Source organism: Jaculus jaculus, chromosome 11 (assembly GCF_020740685.1).
Source record: "Jaculus jaculus isolate mJacJac1 chromosome 11, mJacJac1.mat.Y.cur, whole genome shotgun sequence".
Taxonomy (NCBI): Eukaryota; Metazoa; Chordata; class Mammalia; order Rodentia; family Dipodidae; genus Jaculus; species Jaculus jaculus.
The window spans coordinates 89,542,808-89,570,336 of record NC_059112.1 but is presented as its reverse complement, the minus strand read 5'-3'; the positions used below and the strand labels follow the sequence as shown (position 1 = coordinate 89,570,336).

At 41.2% G+C, this 27,529-nt stretch overlaps 1 protein-coding gene across 2 annotated transcripts in view; it reads right to left on the bottom strand.

Moving 5' to 3' along the window:
- Kcnmb2 (potassium calcium-activated channel subfamily M regulatory beta subunit 2) overlaps nucleotides 1–27,529 on the bottom strand; it is a 291,481-nt gene that overhangs the window by 242,534 nt on the left and 21,418 nt on the right. Inside the window, exon 2 of one of the 2 annotated variants that reach the window (XM_045130068.1) lies at nucleotides 1,686–1,788. The exons of the other annotated variant lie outside the window; for it this stretch is intronic. Coding sequence (XP_044986003.1) covers nucleotides 1,686–1,705 — 20 coding nt within the window. The 5' untranslated portion in view covers nucleotides 1,706–1,788. The remainder of the gene's footprint in view (nucleotides 1–1,685; nucleotides 1,789–27,529) is intronic. 2 annotated transcript variants of the gene reach the window in all.

Here is a 27,529-nt window from a genome sequence, read left to right as displayed (position 1 = left end):
GAATTTATCATGTCTATTATCATCTATCTGTTCACTTTTCTACCTCTGAAAAATAGTGTGGAATCCCTGACTCACATGGGTACTATTTCTTTTATTACTAGGGATTACTTGTTTCATCTTAGACAACTTGCTTCTGAAAAGTCCCTTCCCTTTTCCCCTGTCATTTTTTCCTCCTCCACAAAAAGATAAAAGACTGACTTTAAAAATTAACTTTGAAAATTATTTATTTATTTTATTTTGAGAGAGAGAGAGAGAACGGGAGAGAGAGAGAGAGAGAGGGAGAGGGAGGGAATGGGCACCCCAGGTCCTTTAGCCACTGCAAATGAACTCCAGACTATTCATCACCTGTATATCTGGCTTTCATGGGTACTGGGGAATAGAACCTGAGTCCTTAGGTTTCTCAGGCAAGCACCTTAACAGCTAAGCCATCTCTCTGGCACTCAAAAATTAGCTTTTAAAGACTCATAGCATATTGTAAACTGAAATATAATGGTAACTAAAATATCTCATCCTCAAACATCCTCACATATGTTACTCACATTGGTTACTGCAGTTATTATTTTGTGTTTTTGCTGTCTAATGGCATGACACATTTTTTAAAGAAAGAGAAATAGTTTTTAATATTTATTTATTTGAGGCAGAGAGAGATAGAGATAGAGATAGAGAGAGATAGAGAGAGAGAGAGAGAGAGAGAGAGAGAGAGAGAGAGGTTGAGAATGAGCACGCACCAGGGTCTCCAGCCATTGCAAACAAAGTTCAGGTGCATGTGCCCTTTCTGTATCCGGCTTATGTAAGTACTGATGAGTTGAACCTGGGTCCTTAGGCTTTGGAGGTAAATGCCTTAACTATGAAGCCATTTCTCCAGTCCTCAAAATTCTTTTTTAACTTGGCTTTCACCTGTTTACAGCTGGACTACTGTAAATATCACTCTGTTTAGGGCAAGGGAAAGTCAATACTGGAAGGAGCCTTAGAACACACCTAGTCAACCATCCCAACCCAAACATGAACTCCCTCCCCACAACTCTCTTCTTGATCCACAAACATGTTTATTCCAGCTGCCCCAGCTCCTGCAAACAAAGAAAAGATCAGGGAGAAGGCAGAAAAACGGCATGGAAGGGAGCTATGAGAGTTTCCTCACCCCAAAAATCTTACTATGTTTCTATACCACTCCGTCATCAGTTTGGAATTGTTTTATTAAAGCCTTGCATTCCTGGTGGAACTTCTGCTCTGCCGTACGCATGAATAAACTTACATAGAGTGCAAGAATGTTTATGAGAATGAATTATTCCTAAATTATCAGCTCCCATTATCATATAAATGATCACTTTTGCTTTTTCTCCCAATAGAGCTATAATCTCTTCCTAAAGCAGTTTGTACACATTTTAACTGAGACGGCAGTGTCCCAGATAACCAACATTATATTACTTTAATAACAAAAGGGCAAAGTTATTCAGGCTTTTCCCAGACACCCCAGTCTCTGGTTCATATCCAAGCTAGCCCACCCAAGGAAAGAAGTCAGAGGGAAGCGTGGCATGGTGCTGTATGAAACATCACAGGTTTCACATATTCAAAGACCAGAACCTGTGTTCAGCCTGACCATCTCCTTTCTCAAGCCTGCAAACTCCGACAAGAACTTAAGTCTCTATGAGAGAAAAAAAAAAATAAGTGAAAAATAATGATCCTACCTTTGATGCATGGTGGTCATGGTATGGACAATAAAAAAGCTCTTTAGTCTAGTGAAAGAGATGGTTAATATTATAGTTTGGGTTTAAATGGAGCAGATGGGCTCTGTGGAAACAAAAAAAGAGAAATGACCCTAAGGGGCTGGAAACAGACTTAATGAATGTCATCATGTGTCATGTGGGGCAGAAGAGCCACTGATAGCAGAGGTTTCACAAGTGTGTGATGAAGACATCGTTCTCAACAAGTCCTGCCAGAGCCTTAAAACCACAAGCACTTTCAGAGCTGCTGATGGCTGGGAGGGATCATCTACTTCCTGTTCCATGGGATCTAAGTGAGGAAAGAAGATCCTACCCAGAGAGTTTTAATTTGCTTAAAAGCCTTAATCAGATGTTTTTTTTCCCCCTCTCAGTGAACCTGGCTTTGTCAAGAACAACCCAGATGCTGAAGCTAAAAACATTGGCAGACAAACAATCCTCGTTAGAAAAAAAAAAAAAAAAAATCAGCACTGTAGAGAGGTGCGGGCAAATACAGTGTGTCAACAATGGCTGCCCTTCGGATGCCTTCTGTTTGCGTTTTTCAGGAGTTGGAAGGAGCGTATGGCGATCTTTGCTGGTGCCAACAAACAGGTGTAATGGTGAACGCACCCTTTTAACAAGAAATTGAGTTTGAATGGGTACTAGTGACTTGATACTCATATCGTGGAAATCTACTGGGCCTGAAATCAAGAAATGGAGATGATCTTTCACACAGCTTGGCTCCTGGAATGGGAGGGAAGGAGAAAGGGTGCAGGAGACAGTAGGGTCTCTCAGGGACCCTCAGGACAATGACTGCGGGGGGGGGGGGGAAAGCGCTTTTCAGTGGCTCCCACTGAGCCTCACCAATTTACTTTAGTCTGCAAACACAAGACTCCTGTAATCCCCCGGTTGGCCATTTTCTTATTCCTGTTCAGGGATTTCACTGTGGGCCCTGGACATCCCTGGAACCACATCCTCACGCTGTGAGCCATGCCTCTCATCGCTTCCTGTCACCAACATGGACGGTCCCTTGTTTAGCCACCTTCTGTCTGTTGTACCTCTGGAAAAAGTTACCACAGTAGCATCACAATCTCAGGGCTCTCTCTCCCATTCACCTTTCTCCCCTACCACCTGGTCAAGAGAAAGAAAGGCCGCCGCACTACCTGTAGCCTCTCCTGCCACTGGGCAGCCATCCATGTATCAAAGCCTCTACTCATCTCTCTCTTTCACCTCTACTACCTGGCCATGGTAGGACCCAGGACAGTCCCCTGGTATGGAAATTGAGAGTATTTCTGGGCTCCAGCCCACTCGCTCAAGGTCCTTTCTTCACCTGCCAGTCCCCTCCTCTAAGGAAACAGATACATAGAAGTCTCCAGATTCCATTTTGCGCTCTCTCTTTCTTTCCTGAAGTCAGGTGAGTGATTCTCCAGCTCTGACTGCTCTGTCTCTTTCTGTCTTTGTCTCCGCCTCTCTTACTCCACACACCCCTCTCTTATTCTTTCTTTCTCCCCCCTCAGCTTCAGAGTCCAATCCCACCCACTTCTGATTTCCCTCCCTGCCATGCCACTATGCACACTACTCTGCCAGTTCCTTGGCTTTCTTCCTTCCTGAACCATTCTGCTCTGAGCCTCTAATAAATACTAAATAATAAATGATCTTTTATACACCAAAAAAAAAAAAAAATCTGGTCCCAGAACCTCTGTTTCAGACTTCTGAAAAATACATGATAAAAATCACATCACTTCTGGTTAACTCATCCACTTCAACCTAGTTTTCCTGGGTGGGGGGTCACACAGTTTAATTTAGGGTTTGATAGACCTTGGTTTCACCCTACATCTACTGTATCATTTCAGGCCAGGAGAGCAGATAGCTGTAATACCATGGCATTAGCACTCAAGGAAAGGAGCCACACACTCTGGCCAGTTCTCCTTTCCTGCTTCCAGTGTTTCAATTTTTTTGAGTGCTTTTATGAGTATTACCTCATTTATTCTTCAAAAGTACTGCCCCATGAAGACGGTACAGCAGATGTTATTTCAACTCTTAGAAATCAGTCTGAGCTTCGGAAAACTTTAGTAACTCTGTAGGATGGCAGAGCTAGTGGGCTTTTGTTGTTGAAAGAAAGATTATCTTCTGCTTCCAAATATTGTTCTCTTAAGGTCTTCATGATAAAAGTTCCCATCGAGGGGAAATTGCTATTGTTTTAATATATTCAGTCATATTTGAAATACATTATTTAAATTTCTAAACTGAATATTATGACTACAGAACATAATGTCCAACTTCTGAATTAGAATTAGATAATGTTGTTGATAAATTTGCAGTTAAGGAGAGGTTGAAATTTGGTGTAATTAAGTTACCTCTCATTATCTATATAATTTAATTCTGGTCTAGATGACAAAGTGAGATTTGGCCAGTGATTAAAATAACCTAATATAATTGCTTACGCTTCTTTAGGAAATGTGATAGCAACTGGAGCTTATTTTAAACAGTTATTTCTCCTGAAGTAAAATGAAATTTTTATAACTTATTAAATTTCTGAACTATGCATTCAATATATAGCAACAATTCTGTTATCCCCTTCACTTATCAAATCAGCCTATTGACTTAAATGTCCTAAGCCATACATTGTACTGATTCCAAAACACAGTGTTTTCCCCTCCTGTAATCAAATAAACATAGAGAAACTTGCTGTATTATAAAAGAGGACCAAAATCAATGAGTTCTTATTATATGTACAAAATTTGCATACGCCATCCCCTCTTTTCTTTTTCATTTTCCCTGCTGAGGAGTCTTAGAAAAGTTAAGTAATTCGTTCATCTTCACATTGCTATTTTAGCATAAAAATGATATTTAATCCTGCGTCTTTTTCTGTATCGTGCTGCTTCACAATCACTGCTCAGTTCTGATAATTGTGCAAATAATCAGAATTATATGCAGGGCTGGGAGATGGCTCGCCTGGAAAATGCTTCCCTCACAAATGTGAGGACTTGAGTTTGATCCCCAAAACACAAATACAATGCTGGGCGTAGTGTCATGCACCTGTACCCCCAGTGCTGGGAAGGTCGCAACAGGCACATTCCTAGGGCTTGCAGGCCATTTCAGGCTAGCCCAGGCCAATGAAAAATCCTGTCTTAAAAAAAAAAAAAGACAGCATTCCTGAGGAGTGACATCCATCTAAGGTTGTCCTCGGTGCCTCCCAACCAGCATATGCATACCTGTGCATGTGCACCTGCACACACCAGTGCACCTGTGTGCACACACGAACATGTACACACACTTCAAGGTTTTTACTGGAGCAGCAATAATCTTGCTATGCTGGGTGGAAGTAGAGACCCCCAGGTCCTTGCAAACCAAATGGACGTGAAAGCAAATGGCCCATGATTTATAGTGTGCTATGTCAATGAGCTGTAATATTCAGTGGCATATGTGCATTAAATGTATTTTAATTATTTTATAGGGAGGGAGGGAGTGAGGGAGAGAGAGAGAGAGAGAGGATGGACACAGCAGGGCTTCCAACAGCTGCAAATGAACTTTAGGTACATGCGCCACTTTGTGCATATGGCTTTATGTGGGCACTGGGGAACTGAACCCAGGTCATGAGGCTTTGCAGGCAAGCAAGTTAAATACTGAGTCATCTCTCCAGTCACTGGGTATTCTTATCTTTGTGTTTTCATTTTGTCCGTGGTTGTTTGCAGAGGGCTTCATAAAACTTGTGTGAATTTATTTATTTATTTATTTATTTATTTATTTATTTATTTGAGAGCGACAGACACAGAGAGAAAGACAGATAGAGGGGGAGAGAGAATGGGCGCGCCAGGGCTTCCAGCCTCTGCAAACGAACTCCAGACGCGTGTGCCCCCTTGTGCATCTGGCTAACGTGGGACCTGGGGAACCAAGCCTCGAACCGGGGTCCTTAGGCTTCACAGGCAAGCACTTAACCGCTAAGCCATCTCTCCAGCCCTACTTGTGTGAATTTTAAAACACAAAGCAACAACACAATGCCAGAAACAGACATCTGTACTTACTGCCAGTTGTGCTCCTTGTAGTTCTCCTATGTTCTTGCTTAGGCCTTTATTCTTTTGAATCACACTCTTGTGCAATGCCTCAAAAAGGTTCAGTATACTTGGGTGTAGCTTCCCTTTCTGTGTAAGTGGTATTCTGATGACCAAGTGGGGCAAATAATGTCATTACCCATGGGATCCACATTTACCTAAAATAGTAGATTTTTTTTCTTTTGTTTCGTATTGTTGATTTTATTTTTTATTTATTTGCATGAATGTGTGTGTGTGAAAGAGAGAGATTAAGACCAAGGGAGGGAGGGAGAGAGTAAGAGAAGGAAGAAGGGAGAATGTCAGGGTCTCTTGCTACTGAAATGGGCACCAGATGCTTAAGCTACCTTTGTGTCTGGCTTACGTGGGTGACTTGGGAATTTAACCTGGGCCAGTAGGCTTTGCAAGCAAAACCCTTTAGCCACTGAACAATTTTCCCAGGCCCTATTGTCTTATTTTTAAAGATGTCAAGCTAAAAGATGGAGGAGGCAAACCAACAACCAAAATGACTAATGAATAAGACGACAAGTCTTCCTCAAGGGCCCTGGCGACAGCACTGGAGTTCTGCCCGGCTGAGCCTCCTCTGTTAATCTCATTAGGTATGGGACTTTCTTCTTTTAACACTCGTGTGTGCGTGAATGCTTGGGTACACAAGTGTGTAGGTGCACGTGACTATGTGTGACTGTGTGTGTGTGTGTGTATAAGCCAGAGGACAACCTTAGGTGTACTTTCTCAGGTAGATTACCTACATGCTTTTGAGTGGAAGTCTTTCATTGGCTTGGAGCTTGCCAATTAGGCTAGATTAGCTTAGCCAGGACGCCCACTAAATCTCCTGTGTTCACCTCCTCAGCACTGGGGTTACAGATGCACACTACCATGTCATCATTGGGGATGAGGTTCTAAGAAATATTGCTATATACTGATGACATATGGTTGTGATTCTGGGTCATCTAATATTAAAATCCATGGAGAGTATAATAGAGGAAGGACCAGAAAATAAAAAGCAATTGGTCTTTGGATGGTCCAAGTGTTTGGAAAAATCAATGGCTTTCTATTTCTTTAGCTACTTTGTTAAATGGGTATCCATTTGTTCATTGTTATTCAGTTAATATTGACTGAGTACCTGAGACATCTTGTTATACGCTATGCTAGTAACAAAGGAAATCTAAAGTAGGTAAAAAGATATAAAAACAACAGATGGCAAATTAGTATAGTAAATTACGAGGCAGAACCCGACATCTAATTCTACATGTGAGAAGCCCAGAGGGGAGATGTGTGAGCCCTGCTTTGTGGAAGAAGGGGAAGATTGACATATTCTTTTAGACGCATATCTAAGCTGAGTTTTATAGACAGAGTAGTACATTCCACTAGAAAAGGTACATAATGCTCCTTTCACCAGCAGAGAGATGGAAGGCCGAGACCCGTAGTGAAAAATAACAAGAAGCTACCTGGTCATGCTAGAGTTGTCTGTGTAGCTGAAAAGAAAAGAGAGTGTGATGGGGAAGACACTGTGGTAGCCAGGAAACTCCTGACGAGTTTGTTCTCTATTATGAGGACAGTAGGGAGCCATTGTAAGGCTTTAAGAATGGAATAGCAAGGCCAGCACTTCACAACAGGAAAGGTGGGAGAGACGGCAGAGGGAGATGCTATCACAAGTTGCTGTATTGTTAGAGTGCCTCACAGCAAAGTCAGTGACTAAAATAAGATGACACTGTCATTTATGACTGACTTTCTCTCACACATTTAGTAGAGGCAGGAGGGATAAGATGGTACCAACACATTATGTGTCCATACAAAGTTTCTACTTAATAAACATAATTGACCAAAAAAAGTTTAAATGCCATTCTAGGAGTAGACATAATGGTGCTTATCCATAATTCTATCACCTGAGAGCCCAGGGCAGGATTGAGAGTTCAAGGCCAACCTGCGCTACATAGCAAGAGGCTTACAACAAAATAACACCCATAACGGAAAATGTCATTGTAGAAAGCACATTATTCCTACCTGTCCATCTGTGCATTCCCACCTCTATTTCATTCTGGCAGTGGAAGAGGAAAGGCAGGTGTGGTATTGAATGTGCAGAGTACAGAAACTACTGTGAAAAGAGAAGCACCATCCTGTGGGGCAGGCATGTCAGAAACGTGTGTGTAAGCACCTACATAGTGGTGTAGCATCAGGTGAGCCGGACCTAAGACCCAGTTCTATTACGTAGAACTCATATGGCTTCAAAAAGCAATTACTGGGCTGGAGAGATGGCTTAGCAGCTAAGGCACTTGCCTGCAAAGCCAAAGGACCCAAGTTAGGCTCCCAGGATCCACATAAGCCAGATGCACAAGGGGGCGCACGCATCTGGAGTTCGTTGCAGTGGGTGGAGGCCCTGGTGTGCCCCTTCTCTCTCTCTCTCTCTGCCTATTTCTGTACCTCTCCCAAATAAATAAAAATAAAATATTTAAAAAAATTTTTAAAAAGCAATTACTTTCTCTGAGCCTCAGTTTTGCAGCTTTAGAGTCAGGTAACTGTGCCCTGCCTCAAATATTTTGCAGTTTCACTGAGAGACTCTGCTAAAGATAGTATATTAAGCACCACACTCTTTCATGTATGCATTGTTTCAAAATCAAGGCATCCTTGAGGACTGCCAACCACAAGAAACCATAAAATACAATGTTGCTAGTGTCTTCCTCCAAAATGCCCTAACTACAAGCATGCATGCTGGGAATCCTCTTGCTATATGCAATCTTCCTCTTAGCTTATCTACTTTCTACTCTAAATTACTGTGCAAGTGAAGAAATTTAAATTTTGGATTTAAAATGTTACTATTCTGAATATTATAAATAATAATCTCTCTAAGGGATAACTGTACAGAATACATATATACATGTGCACATATGTACTCTATATATTTATATAGAGTGAGGTGGGCCCATGTGAATTGTGTGATGATAATTTTGTACTGTTTATGATAATATTTTAGTGTAAGGGAAGGAGAATTTCAGGTAGAATCATATCATTTATCCCATTAACTGACTCAACCAAGTTAAAATATTTCTATGTAGAAAAAGAAAATTCCAGAGTATCTTATTTACAAATATTTCTGCAACTTTTATTTCAATTTTTATTCACCCAATAGTAATTGGAGGGTGCCCGGAAAAAACATCTTTGTAGCATTATAATTGAATCTTAACTACTGGGCTATTGGAGAAAATTTAAGTGAGTTCCTTTATACCTCATCATGGGGAGGGAAAAATTTTGGTAGGAAGAGGAGGAGGCTTCTAAATAGTTTTTCTTTTTTCACATCTGTCTTAGAAACTGGGTTACACCCCACAGAGAGCTGCTGGTCAGGGAGACCCGTGAGGTCCACAAAAAAAAAAAAAAAAAATGCAGGCCATTGCCAAAGCACTTAGACACCTGCCAAGTCTAAATGGTAAGATAGCATAGGACATCAAGCGATCACACTGGAGCCTAAAAGCAAGACATCTTCCTGCTGACTAATCCTCGTAGTGCTGACAAGCGCTATGCGAGCTTCTGGAGGGTAATGGCTACTGACAACCCTGCAAGCTACAAAATTAACCAACCCAACAACATGTACACACCTGTGTGATAGTGGCACACAGCCTATGCAAGTAATCATTGCCTTTTAGATTGGATATGAGGGCCACTCAGTGGGATAGAGCTCATACCTGGTACTGAGAACCAAGTCAGCATCCTATAGATAGGAAGGCCATAGACTCTGGAGACAAGCTTCCATTGGTCTTTGGCCAAGATGAGTGACTATACTCATCCAGAAAATTTCCTAAATAACTAGGCTTATCCCCTTTAATCCATGCTGCTCTCACTCCTGGTTGGAGAATCTGCTTTACAGAAAGCATTGAAATCAAGGGAGGATCAAGATCCATCCATACATCAAGAAAATACAGCCAACTACCTAGCATGAGATGACCCACTTCCATCACATCTGCCAGGGTCCAGGAGAGATTATAGAGGGAGTAGTGATGTAAACATGAGTGCTGCTCTCACGGCTATCCTGACACCCAGCTCCAGGAAACTCAAAGGTTCTCCAAGTGGAAATTCAGAGATAACAGAGAGGTTATCACTAAAGTAGTCTTATAGCACACTGACTAAATCTCAGGGACCATTGTGGAAGATGGGGTGGAAAAAATATAAGAGTTGCAGGGTGCGAAGGAGTATCCTGTGGCATTGTCCCTTATTCCACAGAGACTGACTGACATGTTCACGACTCCACAGGGAACACCAATAACCCCCCTGAGGAGGGCCATCCGTGGATTTCGGGCTCTGGGGTGCGGGGAGACATAAGAGTATTACCCGATGGGAATACGACCAACACCTGACAGGGTCTTACAGTAAAACTTACAATCATCAATAAAAAAATAGTAGAGGGGGCTGGAGAGATGGCTTAGCGGTTAAGCGCTCGCCTGTGAAGCCTAAGGACCCCGGTTCGAGGCTTGGTTCCCCAGGTCCCACGTTAGCCAGATGCACAAGGGGGTGCACGCATCTGGAGTTCATTTGCAGAGGCTGGAAGCCCTGGCGTATCCATTCTCTCTCTCTCCCTCTATCTGTCTTTCTCTCTGTGTCTGTCGCTCTCAAATAAATAAAAAAAAATAGTAGAGGAATGAGTTTGAGGGAGGGAAGGGGCAGAGAAGGAGTTGGGAGAAAGACAGAGGGAGGTGAGGCAACTATGATCAAAGTACATTTTGTGCATACATAAATATTGTCAATAAAAAATGGAAGAGAGAAAAAAAATCAAATGTAGCACATGATATCCAGAAAACCTGGATTATGCATTCAAAAGAAATGCAGATTTTGTAAATAGGAGAAATCCAATAAGCTGAATTACTGCAAATCTACAACAATCAAAATCTGAGACCAACCGGACCAAGAACTCTCAGGGTCCTGGCCAGTAGATGGCGTTTTATTTTTCATAAACTTGTGCGCTGTCCAGTGTCCTGAATTGAGAATGTATCATGATGATGGTTGAATTAAGGACCCTGTCACAGGTGGTTATTGTGGTGAGGACTAGAGACCTGGAAGACATCCCTTTTCTAATGGAATGAACTGGAGTGACCAGACATACTGGATGCTTGGAGCAGATCTTACTTGTCTTCTTGATTTAGCTGAGAGCTCACTTGAAGTCTTTCATAATTGCCCTCCAGCAGGGTCCTTCCCCTTCTATCTTGCAAATTCATGCTAAAGCTATGTTATATGCAGGTTGGCTGACTATATGCAATGCTTCCATATTTCACTGATATATTTTGTCAATTCTAATGGCAACTATTAAACAACCAGCCTAAGAAATGACCAGGGTTGCTTTATTCCGTTGACATAGATGTATCTCACTCTAATCTCCACTACTAACTATCAGATATCACCCATGCCCTAGGAGATGCTGAGCTATAGAATCCACTTATTGATTAATAACACTATAAGTACAACATATACCTATGGAGCTATTAAAATGTAGAAAATATAAAATTGTAATTAAGAAGAGATTATGTTTCAAGGGCATGTCACATCTTAGGCCTCCAAAAGTATGTAGTTAATCTGAGAAAGAAAGTAGAAGGATCTGTGCACTGTTGTGGAAACCATGTGAAATGTCTGTCAGAAGATGGTTAGCTTTGCTTTTTTAGGATGACCACTTCAAATGTATACATCTCAGTTTTCAAATTGGCACAATCATGAAAATAAAATGTCAGTGTCATAGCTATGTTGGGTGGTCATACTTTATGAGGCAATGCAGGTAGACTGTGTATTAATTATAAGGTAAGATTGCACATGTTTTTGGTCAAAGCTCCTTTTCTTCTTAACAGACCCCAATGAGTCTGTCACCTCTTCCTTTTCTCTTGGTAAAGAAGATGAGTGAATTATTTAATGTCTCTTGAGACAGTGTCGTTATGTGGCTTGTGCTCTCTTCACTGGTACCTTTTCCCCTTTTCTCCATTTGACATTTACTCATATTTTCATACTTTTCTCCCTTCTCCACAGCAGCAAGTGACAATTACATGGGAAAAGCTTTAATTAAAGTCTTTGTGAGGGCCTGGAAAGATGGCTTATCAGGTAAGAGTGTTTCCAGTATAAGCATAGAGGCCCAAGACTGCCTGGGTTCGATCCCTCAGCAGCACCCACTTGTACCACTGAATATGGTCATGCATCTTCATAATTCCAGTTCTATGGGGGAACAAATATGGAAGAATCACTGGGGCTCATGAAAATAGCAAGCACCAGAACCAGTGAGATACTATATCAAGAAAACAGGCGGATGACCTATGGAGGAGGGGTACCTGACATTCTCTTCTGACCTCCACATGTACATGGGGCGTGTGTATCTGCACACAGACATACACATACCACACAACAGCCACAGCACAATACTCCATACATGTACAGGCAAGGAAAGTCTTTGCTATACTTAGTTATTAACAAATGGAACTTTTATTTTGACATGGAATAAAATGGCATCATCATTGCTGTTGATCCTGATTCAGCGAGAGCTTGAGAATAGTCTATAGTGGTGGACAGCTGTTGCAGTGCTCATTTTATTTTTTAAATATTTTTTGTTTATTTTTATTTATTTGAGAGTGACAGAGAGAGAGAGAGAGAGAGAGAGAGAGAGAGAGAGAGAGAGAGAGAGAGAAAGGGAGAATATGGGCGTGCCAGGGCCTCCAGCCACTGCAAATGAACTCCAGATGCATGCGCCCCCTTGTGCATCTGACTATTGTGGGTCCTGGGGAAGCGAGCCTCGAACCGGGGTCCTTAGGCTTCACAGGCAAGCACTTAACCGCTAAGCCATCTCTCCAGCCCTGCAGTGCTTATTTTAATAAGATGGTGTTTGAGTCTTATCTAAAGTATGGTCACATTTTTTCCACTTGCTTTGTCATTTTTCAGACTGAGCAGAAAAACAACTTAGGAAGTATATTTTGATTGCCTATCATTGTGAGGATTAAAAAGTGGTGTGAGAAAAATATAGTCCTCCTTTACCATTTATGACTATCTCCCTAATATAACTGGAAATAAGTGAAGGAAGTAACTTAGAAATGAAATTTTCAGAAAAAATGGATGAGAAAGTAAATTTCAAAATAGGGATGACATGCAAGAGACTGAAAATGTACTGGGGGAGGGGTGTGGGCATAACCTATACCTCATCCTGAATGGGAAAAGGAATAGTCCAAAAGGCATAGATCGGATGCTAGGTCACAGAATGACAAAGAGATGTGGCTTCTTACCTTGCCCCGTGCCAGAAACAGGGGGACAAAATAGGCATGCTCCACTTCAAAGTGGTGTCTAAGTCAGCCCCTTTGCAATGTAGGGGTCACCTCGGAAGCAGTTCTGCATCACTTCGTAGGACTGCTAGATTTTGAGGTGAGTGCTCCAATATTTTTAAACTCTTACAAAGTGGGAGATGATTAAGCCTCCCACTCCAAATCTTTATACTTGCATAGCTCCAATAGCTCACAAAGTAGCTTTGTGAAAATTCTGTCTTTAAATGAATGGGTGCTTCCTATGTTTCATGTACCACAGTGTGAGGAAAATGTTTTCTTACTATGTAAACATTTAAATCCTAAGGACTGGCACATGTAAACAAGTGACTGCTGTAGCTCACACAAGAGAACTGCAGACCACCAGGCTTTATAAGTCAGTTGAGAGTCCTTTACTCAGCTGGTGGCTGAGAGGGGTGGGCGCCAAAAGAATTCTCAGTGAAGAAGCCCAGCAGTACAGTGCTTTTAGGAGCAAAACCCACAAAAACCACAAGGACATCAATGCCTGGTGAAGGTCAGGGTAACCTTGTGACAACAGTTATTTAGATCACACATCTGCAGTGATTTTGGTTATGTATCCTGGAGTCATTTTGGCTATATATCTGGGCCATGGCCAGGCCTATGGAAAGTCCTGAATGTGCTGCCAATGTGGACGTGGCTCTCTGGGGAGCAGTTAGTGGCTGAAAAGACCCATTCAGTCACAAAATGGGGTCAGGGCCAGATCAGGGCAAGGTGGCGTCACTTTGGCTATTTAAATTCCAGCATGCCAGCGGCAGAAGGAAGGGATGAAAACAGTTTACATAGGGAGCTGTGGGTGACAGCTAGCATTTTGTATCTTTTACACCCTTTTATTTGGAAACGATCCCTTCCTCTCACTATAAGGTTGGCTTGGCTGGTGGAAATAGGATTCCGTCTCCTGAAACTATGAGCCAAAGTAAAGTTTTCATCCCTTGAATTGTTTTGTCAGGCATTCTGGTCACAGCCACACACAAGTAACTAACACACCCTTAGACACACCTGCTCATGGATACACATTCATGCATAGGCACACTCAGAAGCTCTGTTTACACTGGCCTTTCTGTTTCTGATTAGTTATTGGCAAGAATAAGGATAAGGGTGACCAAAAATGCTGGGTGTGGTGGCGCACGCTTTTAACCCCAGCACTCAGAGGCAGAGGTTAGGAGGATCACCATGAGTTCGAAGCCACTCTGAGACTACATAGTGAGTTCCAGGTCAGCCTGGGCCAGAGTGAAACCCTACCTCTAAAAACGTAAAAATAACACAAATAAATACATAAATAAAATTTTTTTTAAAAGAAGGAAAAAAAGGCAAAAGAAGCCAGGATGGTGTTATGCCAATGACATCTTTGACAGAGTCATAATGTGGTGGTTGGGAAATAATGTAACTTCTCCCATTAAGTGACAAAGAGTGGATGACTTCTTATTAATTCATGCGATTACTCAGTCTTATATATCCTCAGTACCTAAAGCTACAAATGATAGGAAGTTTGTCTTTCATTGAGTGCTTCTCAATTATATCAGCACCAGTGTATTTTTCTGTAATAGTTTCCTCTGAGCCATTAGGTGGCTAATCTTTAGAATATGACTACACATTTTAAAGTACAAGGCTGCCTGTTAAATTTTGCAAAGTTTGCTTTGTGAATGTATTCTCAGTCGAGTGATTTTTTTACTAAAATGTCTCTATTTGACCAAACACAATATGAATATGAAGCTTTATATATTTACCTAAATGTGAGGTAGAGGATGGATTTTGAGGTTTGCTGAGAGTGTAGCTCAGTGATAGACTATCTGATTAGAGTGTGTGAAGCTCTGGATTCAGTAGCTCAGCACACAAACAAATTTATTCAATACATGCTCTATGACCTTGGCGTTCAGAACAGAAAATAGACATATTTTGGAAGGAGACAGCATATCTTAGCTCAATGGACTCATTTATCTGAGTAGGTTTTGAAGAAAGTTTTTTAGTGACTTGCATCTCATAGTCCATATGAACATTCTGAGTGAAAACTGACAAGGAAGAGGACGCAGTGATGTGTGTGTGTGTGTGTGTGTGTGTGAGAGAGAGAGAGAGAGAGAGAGAGAGAGGATATGAATTGTGAATTATGTGCTAAGGATAGATACTACCTATTCAGCATGGAAGTCATTGAAATATACAGCTTTAATTCAAATTTATGTTTGAACTTTCACCCAGAGGTATCCAGCAGGCAATTAAAACAAAATGTTGTTTTAATTTTTTTAAATTTTATTTATTTATTTGAGAGCAACAGACAGAGAGAGAAAGAGGCAGGGTGAGAGAGAGAGAATGGACAGGCCAGGGCCTCCAGCCACTGGAAAGGAACTCCAGATGCGTGCACCCCCTTGTGCATCTGGCTAACGTAGGTCCTGGGGAATCAAGCTTTGAATTGGGGTCCTTAGGCTTCACAGGCAAGTGCTTAACCACTAACCCATCTCTCCAGCCCCCCAAAAGATGTTTTAAGTATTATTTTCTCTTGACTTAGGAAATAACACAAGAAAAATGTGCTAAGACTAGACTATACCTTGAGAAAGTTGTAGACTATTATTAAAGGGTCTATCAAATTAGCCTTGAGTTTTGTTTTTATTATTTGAAAGATTCCATATATTTTATGTGGATATTTCAAGAAGAAATGTGTGCAAGAGAATGAAAGATTCTGAAAGACATTTAGCTTAACCATCTTTGGATGCTTCAATTTATTTTTATATCTCCTTAGCCGCCAAGAAATTGCCCTGCTTCAAAGAGATAATTCTTTATGGCTTAGTTTAATTTTTCCACTTTCAGTATTCTTGGAGCTTTGGATATATTTTAGAGTTTCTTATAATGATGTTCTGCTTTGTCCTGATTATCTTGTTTCAGGATGGTGGACTTCATTAATAATTATAATTAAGTGCTACTAAATATTGCAGTATCTCTAAAACTCCATTCCCCCCTGCTTGTCATGAAATGGACATTGTGAGGGTATGACTTATTAGAAGACCCCCTTTTCAACAGTAGGAGCAAGCCAGAGGAGAGGCAAGTAGTTTGTATTTGGAAACGTAAACACATTGAAAGAGGTGGCTGTTTGAAACCCACCATGCCTGCTAACCTGAGCAGCTACACTTAATAGTCAGACCGGCTGCAGTATCGCGCATGGCTCCCATACGGGTTCCAAGGGATCTTCATGTCATTCATTCTTTGCCAGAGGAATGTCTGTGGCTCCATTCATGCTGCCATCAATTTTCCCTGAAAAGTTCTTACTCTTTATCTCACTTAATACTACTGGTAATGATTTTCTACCTCTGACAGAGTGAGTTCGTTTAGGGAGAGGAGAACTCCCAATATGGAAACTTGGAAGTAGATTCCAGAGTAACGATTGTGGTGGGTTGGAACAGATAGTAGCTGCTGTGGGTTTATTGGATCTTTCCCTTTTTCCTTTTTGTGGATTAGTAGGTCGTTGAAATAGTTGAACGTAGTAAAGTAGAATGTAGGAGGTAGTTTGCTCTTCCTCGGACTTTCCTTCATACTCTATAGCTATAACTAGTATTAAGCACTTGTCATGTGTGATTCCAGACCTTTGTCTATAGAAATTAATATGCAGTAATATTAACTTATGTATTTTGTTACTTAAAAGCTGATTTTACTACATCTAACACTTTGTGTCTTGCTTACTACACTCAAAAATATTCCTAAGTATATGGAGATGCATGAAACTCATCACTATATCATGAAAGCTTTAGAGTTTTATGCTAATAAATATTTCCAAGTTATTTTTCTGAATGAGTTTAATTTCATGCATCTCATCATTTCATCTACAGCAGCTTAGACTATAGATGCATTTTAAGTTTTTTTAATTAAAAATTTATAACTTGTCTCCCAATTTTTAATATTGCCAATGCTACAATAGGGGAAATTATACATGACATCCGCACATGCCTGTAAACGTATTTCTGAAGAACAAATGATAGGAAATGGAATGGAATCATTTTGGTCCTTCAAATTTCTGATAGATTCTTCTGAATTATTCCTCAAAACGTTATTGATTAAGAATCCATCAAACTGATGAGAATGGATCATGCTTATTAAACTTAAGTTTGTGTTCAAAGTGGGGATGAGTTACTTTTTTCTCAAGGTTGGCATGAGGATTATATGAGGTAACACATATGAAGCATCTGTCGCTGCTGGAAGGCTGGCGTTGCCCTGCTTTACACAGAGCAACAATGCACACTTGATACTTGGCTCTCGTTTCTTCCTAGTAAGTGTACTGTTCTCAGGCTCTGCTCTTCACACCTGCATCAGGGCTGAGTTTCTTGCTAGTGCTTGTCACTTCTGTCTCGCTTTAGTCACTGTTCTATGGTGCGTGGGGCCCACCATGACTAGACTCTTAATGTGTTCTTTTTTTTCAAGCTCCTTTGTAGGTGTTGACCCAGTGTTCTTGTTGCACTTCTTCATTTCCACGGTGTTTCTGTTTTCAGACGCAGACTTCTAGTTTGAATGACTCAGCATCCAAGTGTCTACATCTGCTTGGTCTGACAGAAGGTGGAGAAGGTGATGCTGAGGGATGGGAGGGTTCTGAGTCCTGACGCTCTTCGGCACTCTGCCTGTGCTCCCGCGCCTGGGCTGCGAACTCCATGAGCACCGTGGCACTGGCACGTCCCGTGCATCCCTTATCCTTGTAGGACATCGTTCACAACATTGTTTGCCTGTCACCTCAAAGCTGGGATGCATGCTGGTGAGAAGGGGGGTGCTGTACAAGAATACTCTGCAGAGGAGAAGTGGATGCCACCTCAAGTATCTGCAGCACATGAGATTGAGTCCAGGCTTTACAGGCAACCTCAGAGAACCATGGAGGCCTCGACCTCAGTATTCTCCAAGTCTGGGTGGGCTTTGTGGATGAGAACACTGCTCTCTGCTTGCCTCATGAATGACCCTCTTCCAATGCCCCCGTGGTGAGAGCTCATTTCATCATTGCACAGCTCTGAGCATTGAGCCCGTTTAATTTTATTTGCTTTGAAGTTCTGTAATGCTTGCTCTGTGCAGGCTGGGTACTTTACAAATATTTACTCATTTTATCCTTAATGGCTGCCCTATTTTTCTGGTTCTATCCTTTAAAGAAAGATAAAGCATTGCTAATACCTTTTCTGTATAACAGTCTTCAGATACCTCAGGGATAACCACTGTGCTTCTCAGGTCTGCCCCTTTCCTTTCAAATGATAAGACCCCACTTCATGACCCTTCAGGATTGTGAGTTGTTCATGTCCTGATAACTCTCTTCTGAATGTCCTTTGCTTTGTCGATGTCTCTTTCAGACGTTCTGGCCCATGGATGTGTTTCGTTTGGAACATATCTTTTCAAGTGATTTTTTTTTTTTTTTTGAGGTAGGGTTTCACTCCAGCCTAGGCTGACCTGGAATTCACCATGTTGTCTCAGGGTGGCCTTGAACCCACGGTGACTCTCCCACCTCCCGAGTGCTGGGATTAAAGGTGTGCACCATCATGCCTGGCTTTGATTTTGTTTTTTAATAAAAAAAGCAAAGGGAGTTTAAATGCCTTTCTGTGGGTCTTGCCTTCTCTTGCATCAAAGTTCCATCAGTGTTTACTGTCTCATTTGATCATGTGTGCACACAGTCTATACCACCATTGAGGCAACCCGCCAGCCCCAGTGCTGGACTCCAGGGCTGCTTCCTATTGACCAACAGGGTCATAAGCTTCATTCAGCTTCATCTCAAAGTTGTCTGAATTTGGGAATCTGTTAAGTGCTATGTCCAGAAGTGAAATCAGGATGTAAACATCATCCAGGTTCACATAGCTATAGCCCAGCCAAGGGGATCCTCCGTGCCATGATGCTAGCCACATTGCAAGTTTAGGCTTGTCATTAAAGCCCATTTTCTTACAATGCACTTTTCTCCACATGGCCTGTGAAGGTGGTTTTAATAATACTTACCTTTGGAATACAAATGTGCTCTTGCACCAGGGTGTCACTGGGAGAGCATATGGTTTGCCAATAGTTTAGAACTGGAGGCAAGAGAGGATTAATGGAACATGGAATTCCCCAAGCTCTCTTTTCTTAGCTTTATGGCTCTTGGGTCGTCTCCTTCCTCCTAACCCATCTTTTATGGCTAGCACTTAGCTTTATTGGCTCCTGCCTTTCTTCCCAGAATCCTCTCTCTGGGGATGCTCCATCTCTTTTCCTTAATTACATGGAACACTTTAACACTGACTTAGCTGTGCCAAACTGGTGGTCACTTACCAGGGGCTACTTTCCATAAAAAGCAGCAAGTGATTAGAATAACCAAACATGATTTTCCTAGTGCTAGAGAATCACTTGTTTTAGAGCTAGGCAAACAATGTTGAATCAATTCTTTCCTCTTACAAATAAAGAAGACCAGACTAAGAGGACACATTTGCCAACTAAGATATCACAGATGCTATCTGCTATTAATCAGAATAAAGACAGACATTGAGCCTAGCACCAAGCCTGGCTTGTCTGATGTTATACAGACTATATTATACTTGGGCTGTCTTTCATTGTAACTGTGAAATGCTTTGGTGGCAGTATTTTAGCTTTGACTTAGTCTATACCAAACTGGATAACTGAATGTCGAGGGAATTCAGTCAAAATTGTGACTGTGATCAGAAAGTTCTAGAAAGTGGCTGGGATTTCTCTAGTGCCTCTTGCGATGCTTTTAGTCATGTCTTTGCTGGTCAGGTGTGATGGAAAGTTCACAGTTTTGACTTCTGTTAGTGTCCTTGGTTCCTTTCCTTTAGCCTTGTACATGGCACTGTAATTGCTACCCAGTGAACTGTAGTTAAAAAGTTACTAGTTTTCTCCCTACTGACTTTTGACATGGAGAAAATTTTAGATATTTGGACACAGAGGATTTTGCAAAATGTAAAAATAAAACCGTGGAGAGAGTATTTCCAGGCACACAAACATAGGAATCCATCTATTTCAGTGATATTGCAGATTGAACTCTATAGTTGGAAGGACCTTGCGCACCTTTACATCATATCCTCCTAGCCACAAGGACATTTAGGCTCCAAAAGGGTCAAGCATTTGCTACGAGTCATAGAGCTGTTTTGTTTTGAAAGCAAGAATAGAACCTGGATTTCCTGACTCTCATGTCATTGTCCAAGTCCAACTAGCTTTCACATGAGAGCAAGTAAACAAATGGTTCGCTTCTCAGCATTGTTTAGCTTTGATTGATAGCAAAGGAGATCACGCACCACTTACAGTAATCTCGTAAGATTTTATAATAATCCTGGCATTATCCTGTTAAATGGTTGCTGCAGCTCTGTGCTTAATAGATTGAAATCTATTATTCATAATGCCATCGTGCTCCTGTTCAAATAACATTATCCTTATGGCTAAATTTTATGGATTCATACTTAATTTCATACCAGAGAGGGATGATAAATCATTAGAACCAAGTTTTTATTTGTGAATTCAATTTGGCAGGTATTTTTAAAGCACCTGCTCTGCATCTGGCACTATCCTTGGTGTTTCAGAGAACTCAGAGACTATATATGGATGGGAAGTAGTGTCTGAGGGGTAGTATTCTGTGGTAAACTTCAGAATGATCAGGCTACCTGGGGCATGACACTACACTGTTTCTAAAGCTGAGGGCTGGGTAGGGGTAGTGTTGTGGATAAAGCCACTGATTCTGAGAACAGACTGTATTGGGTTTGCATCTCTGTTCAGCTGTTTGCTAGCTGTTTTCTCTTAGGCAGGTAACTGTGGTCAAGTTTCACTGTTCACATCTGAGGGTAGAATAACACCTGCTTTGTCAAGTTGTTTCAAAGACTGTGTTAAAAGACAAGGCAGAAATCACTTAGCACATTCTTGGTACACAGTTCTCAAAAATTATAGCTAATATTTAAACGTCTTATTATTTTATGTCAATGAAAGCTCTATCTCAACAGAGTGGAGAGTAGAAACATTACCTAGATACTTCTAGTGCAAGAGAGTTTGGTTTTTCATCTGACCTACGTGGGTATTATTGATTGATAGACTTTTGGTTTCTGGACTAAGTTCTCATAGGTTGATTTAGCAGGGGCTGCTTACTAAGTGTAACCATCTCTACCTTTGATAAAGAATGCAAAAGGTGTAGTTGGGGATAACAGTGGCTTCACCCTGGTGCTACGTTCAATTTATGTTGAACTTTTTGTTTTGTGAGAGGTATACTCCAGGCAGCTGTCTCCTTTCTGTTCACCTCAGGTTCTCTGCCAAAGGCTTCCTGAATGACAGTCAATTACTTGGGCACACATCTGCCTTGCCTCTAATATAGTACTGTTGCTTATAAATTGGCCCCTTAGAGAGAGCATTCTAGTCAAATGGTACAATGCTGAAACATATGAAGTACTCTTTTGGTTGATCTAAAAATCAACAAATGATCAAATGATCTCATTAATTTCTGACCCCAACTCTAATCCTATCTTTTGATCTCCTCCTTTTATTTACATTTTTGCATATGTGAGTAATATGAAGAATATATATATGTGTGTGTGTGTGTGTGTGTGTGTGTGTGTGTGTGTGTGTGTATGAGGAAGGAAAATGACATTAATGCATATAAATCATTCCTAATTTGAAATTAAATGCTTCTTAAAAAATGTTGCAGCAAGACCATCAATAATCATTTCTCAGAGAAGTTGACATAAACCAGAGTATATTAGGATACTAAGGATCTGTGAATTGCTGTCAGTTTGAAGTTTTATATACTTTCTCATTACTGAAAAATACTGTGACCTAGTCTTCAGAGAAAGAAGAAACTTGTGGAACATAATAGTGTTGTCGTATACTTATGTGAGACCACTTCTCTGTATGCAAAGTTAGAAAGCTAAGACATTTGTATAATTATAAAGGTGTATTGACTAGAACACCAGTTAAGATACTTTCTTTTTTTTTTTAATTTTTATTTATTTATTTGAGTGTGACAGACACAGAGAGAAAGATAGATAGAGGGAGAGAGAGAGAATGGGCGCGGCAGGGCTTCCAGCCTCTGCAAACGAACTCCAGACGCATGCGCCCCCTTATGCATCTGGCTAACGTGGGACCTGGGGAACTGAGCCTTGAACCGGGGTCCTTAGGCTTCACAGGCAAGCACTTAACCGCTAAGCCATCTCTCCAGCCCAAGATACTTTCTTTCTAGACTCATCTACATACTTGTTTGTATGCATTCTCCAATCCAGTTTGCGTGACTAAACAGTTTCTTTTTAATTTTTTTGTTTTTGTTTTTATTTATTTATTTGAGAGTGACAGACAAACAGAGAAAGAAAGAAGCAGATAAATAAAGAATGGGTGTGCCAGCCCCTCCAGCCACTGCAAATGAACTCCATATGCATGTCCTCCCTTGTGCATCTGGCTTAAGTAGGACCTGGGGAAATGTAACCTCAAACCGGGGTCCTTAGGCTTCACAGGCAAGCGCTTCACTGCTAAGCCATCTCTCCAGCACCAACAATTTCTTGTTAGAAAATGTATCAACTGGAAGAAAATTCTAACACTAAAATAATTGAGAATTCCAAAGGCTGAAAAAAATCACAAGAATCCAGTATATTAGCCTTGCGTATTAGAGTTGAAATCTGATTTTGGTAACTAATGCTATACCTATTGTTAAAATTGGAGAAAATATACACAAGAATCACCAAACAACTGCAAATCCAACTTAGAGAGAGAGAGAGGAAAAAAAAAAAGACTCAATGTATATGCTTGTTTCCCTCTACTTCTGACTCAGTAGTGATCAAGATAGATCATAGTCAGGAAACTGCCTTGTCTGTAGTTTCCATCTGTGTACATAGCAACCATCACCAATTCTTTACTCATTCAAAAGGATGAGTGCAAAATATAGATTTTGAGGAGATTTTTAGCACAACTATAGTGTTTCTTACCCTCATTAGTCCCCTCTCTCCCTATCCTTCCCCTCCTCTCTTTCTGTCTCATACACACACACACACATACACACCCCTATCTCCTTCAGAGACCTGGGAGGCTGCCTATAAGAGAAAGATGTCCAACCACATCTGTGCCAAAGTACAGTAACAAACGTCTTTGGCCTCTCTAGAACTGCAGGGGAGAAGAGCATTGCACCATACAGGGTAAATAGCAACTAGCCTGTTATCACCAACCAAAGGGAGTGACAAGTCCATCTGTCCAGAAGTTACTTTAAAATACCCTATTATGCCCCATTTTATAAACACCATTAAGGTGAGACAGAAATTTATTTATCTTTTAAAGCTCTAGGCCTATAAACCATGAATTGATTTTACCATCTTCAAAATTTTGGTAGAATGATGGCAAAAACAAAGAGATAGAGAGCCAGAAATGAGAGGAGCTAGGTATCGATCTGGTTCATTGATCTTGCTTTACAGAGCTGAGGAGTCTGGTTAGAGTAGACTTGCCCACTTGCCTCTGTAGTTACGGCCTCTTCTTCATTCCTAGAGTAAGTTCTTAGATAGCCTTTCGTGCTGCTTGTTTAGGCACAAAAGGTTCCCTTTCTCTGTTTTGATTTCAGATGTACTGAATGTGGCAACTGAATTATTACAGTTGATATCTGTGTGTTCTCTAGGCAATCTGAAATTGACTTGGTTTATAATGGCAAAATTCACACGAGTCATAAGAAACTCTTAACAGATGCAGGAATTCAATTGGGCCCATATAATAGTAGCAATAATGATGAAATTGAATTCTTTCTCTCTGTTACAAAAAGCTAAAAACAATTTATGGATTTTCTTATTAATCCTCACACAAGAACTATAGCTGTTTTGCTAACTGAGATCTTAGTCACAGAGATCTGAGGCAGAGTGTGGAGGGGAGCGAGCGCCTGTGTGGGCATCTCAAGGCTTTATATCAATTTCTGGGTGTTGCAAACTTGGGGGTGATCAAATATCAGGACCTCTTTGAATCTTAGTTTTCTGGCCGCTTACAGGGGTGGAGTTGACTGTGATGATATTCGAGATTCATCTATGGGCCAGTTTTGAGTCTGTTTACAGACAGCTGAATCCCGTGGTTAGGCTTCCTTACCCATCTTAACATCTTGTGTAAGGCTTTTTTTTTTTTTTGACACACTTATTCTTCTAGAACATTACTGAGTATAAATTTTCTCTTCCTTTTTCATGAGAGGAATATCAAAAAGGCACCGATGTCTTTTCTGTGTCAGAGAGCTCTGGCTGAGAAAGACAAAGAGAATAAGCTGTGATTGGACAAGCATCTCATTTATCCCTGGTCAAATGCATTTTATTCATGTGGGCACATGTATGTTGAATGCATGAACGCGTAGTGTGGGCGTGCAGGCCAGAGGCCAACATCAGGAGTCTTTCTCAATTAGGCTCCACTTTGTTCTTCAAGACTGGGTCTCTGGTTGAGTGCGGAAGTCACTGATTCGGCTAGACTAACATGCCAATGAGACCCAGGAGTGCCCTATCTCTGCCTCTCCAGGGACAGAATTATGAGTACAACATCACCACCACATCCAGTACATAGCTGGATGCTGGGGCTTATAACTCAGGTTCTGGTGCTTGTGCAATAAGTAGCTTACCCACTTACCCACCAAGCCATCTCCCCAACCACACCTTTATCTTTTTTGAAGATTTCTTACGCAAGAGAGTGAGAAAGACACACACACACACACACACACACACACACACACACACACACACCCTGAGAAAGAGTGAGAGAGAATGGGCACACCAGGGCCTTCAGCCACTGCACTCAAATTCCAGATGCATGCGCCCCCTTGTGCACATGTGTAACCTTGTGCCCTTGTGTCACTGAGCATCCGGCTTACATGGGACCTGGGGAGCCAAATATAAGTCCTTAGGTTTCACAGGCAAGTACCTTCACTGCTAAGCCATCTCCCCAGTCACATCTTTTCTTTCCTTCTATATTTAAAATGGAATCTGGGTTTTCACACATGTTAGGCAAGAGCTTGGCTATCAGCTCATCCAAGCTTACCTCTTAGTAGTAGTTAGGCCCATGGTAAGTTTTCCTCATTCTAAACCTTTTGCTTCTTAGACTGAGAGCATCCTTTGTGAGTTCTTCCAGTGTTCTTCCTTCAAAGCATTTCAATTCTTAATCCTGTCTTACTCCCCAACCTGATACCTCCCTCTCCTCATCACCTGCCGCAGCCTTAATCCAATGTCCACTTTTTCTAAGATAGCAGTTGTCATACCTAGAAATGTATTAGAATCACCCAAGAAATCTAGTAGGTAAAACAGGTACCCATCCAGTCTAGCTCTGAAGGTCAGGGCCATACAATTAATATGTTGTGAATGTCTGAAGGTGAATCTTACTATTTTTTTTGCAAATCAGTATGCCAATAGTCCTGGAGCCCTGATTCCTTAAGTAACCTTTGCTTACACATGAACTTTAATCCATTTTGTTGCCTACTTCCTTTTAACCTGTGGAGGCAACCCCTTGTTATTGTAGGCAACTCCTTCCTTTGCCCCTCAAATGAAGATTCTGTGAATCTTCCTCCTCCCAATTCATTTTCTCTATGATTCTGCTTCAATTAGGTCTTCAAATGTCTTTCTTTGCTGTTATCAGGTGGACAGCAAAATCTCTCTTGTCTTCAGCTTCCTTGAGGTCTCTTCAGGGCCTAACATTATTTTTCACTGTTGGCCTCTGAATTCCTTTTGTTCTCTTGGCTTCTGTGATCCTGCCTTCCCTTAGGGGTATCATTAGAATAAGAGCTGAACTCCAAAGGTGTATGGATTAAAGGCTTCCTGTGGGCTGATGGGCTTTGAGTAAGCCATTTGGGGAGGTCCCAAGGTTGCTCATCTCATCAGTAGACTCATCTATTGATAGGTCCACGATCTGATGACATTATAGGGAGGTGTTGGAAATTAGGAAGCGGGCCTCAGTTGAAGGAGGTAGATTATTGGGACTATTCTGTTGGAGGATATATATGGCCCTTGTTCCTGTAGTGCTATTTCCTGCCAATGTGGGGTGGAGGCTGCATTTCCATTATATTCCTTTCCACTGTGATCCATTGCCTTACCACAGGCTCAGAAATCCCAAGCTAAGTGAATAGAAATTGAAACCATAAGCCCAAAATAATTTTTTCCCCTACTTTGTTGTTTATCTTAGCTATTTTATCACAACTACAAAAAAAAAAAATGACTCACATACTTGGTTTCCCCTCTGGGTCTCAAAAGAATCCTTTTAAATTAAGATTTCCTGTGGTATAGCTGCTTCTCATTTTTCTACCCTAGTTATTCTTATATTTTTTATTACTTTTTTTGCTCCAATGTTTGTTTGCTTGTTTATGTTTACTTTTGAGTGTGTGGTGGTATGTTTGCATGTGTGTATGCCTGTTTGCATGTGCCTGGGAAAATATACGTGTACAGGTCCACATATACACACATGTGGAGGCCAGAGTTTAACCTCAGGTGTCATTCTCAGGAATGCTGTCCACCTCCTTTTTTGACAGGGCCTCCCATTGGCCTGGAACTCACCAATTAGTCTACACTGGCTAGTTAGCAAGCTCCGGTGATCCACCTGTCTCCACCTCCCTAGTCCTGGCATTTTAAGTTCATGCCACTGTACCTGGCATTTTAGATAGGTACTTAGATAGGATTGGATTTAGGTCCTCATGCTTGCAAGGCACACACTTTAACCACTTAGCTATCTCATCACTCTCATAAGTTTAACTGATCATATCCCTGGAAAGGCTTCTAAAATCTGCCTATATTTGTATTTAGTCACATCTCATGAGAACCTCTACCCTTTAATATCAGTGATCAAATCTTTTTCTTTGATGAAATAGTGCCAAGAACAAAGGACTCACAATCTGCCCGCCTATATAAAACAATTCCTTCCCTGTCCTCAACTACATACAGTCTGCTAGCTGCAGCCCAGTAAAAATGGCTATTCATCACAAAGTACCCTGGGGCTTTGGAAGCATACAAGATGCTTTATAACAATGGTATGTATTGCGTGGTTACCCATGATATCAGTATGTGTTTTATATGCGTTGCAGTGTTAAAACTTTCTAACAAACTTGCAAGGGCTGAATTAGGAGATTTCTCTTACTAGACAGAGAGGTCTTTGTTGAAAACATTAAATGTGGCCAAGTGGCTAAAGTGATGCAGCTACTATTACTACTGGGAGAGCAGGGCCCCCAAACCCTGTTGATGACAGGACGTCATATCAGACCTCATGTCATACACTGCTAGTTGGTGCACCAGGGAGGGAGACTCTACTGAAGAAAGTTTTGTGGGAAGCACAGAATTTTTTTTTTTCTACTATTGAGAAAGAATAAAATATGGGCCAGGGAGGTGCTCTTCCCCAGACTCGCTGCCTAACATGCATGAGTTCCTGAGTCCAATTCCTAGTGCAACAAAATAAAAAACGTGTCTGGGACAATTTTCTAACTCTCATTGTTCTTAGAACTTCCCATTTGCAGAGTGGTTCTGAGCAGCAGATCACGGTGTCTCTTGGTCTCAGATTGCAAAGACTCCCTTCTAGGAGGCCAGATCCTCTGGGCTGTCAGTTTGTTATTTCGTAGTAT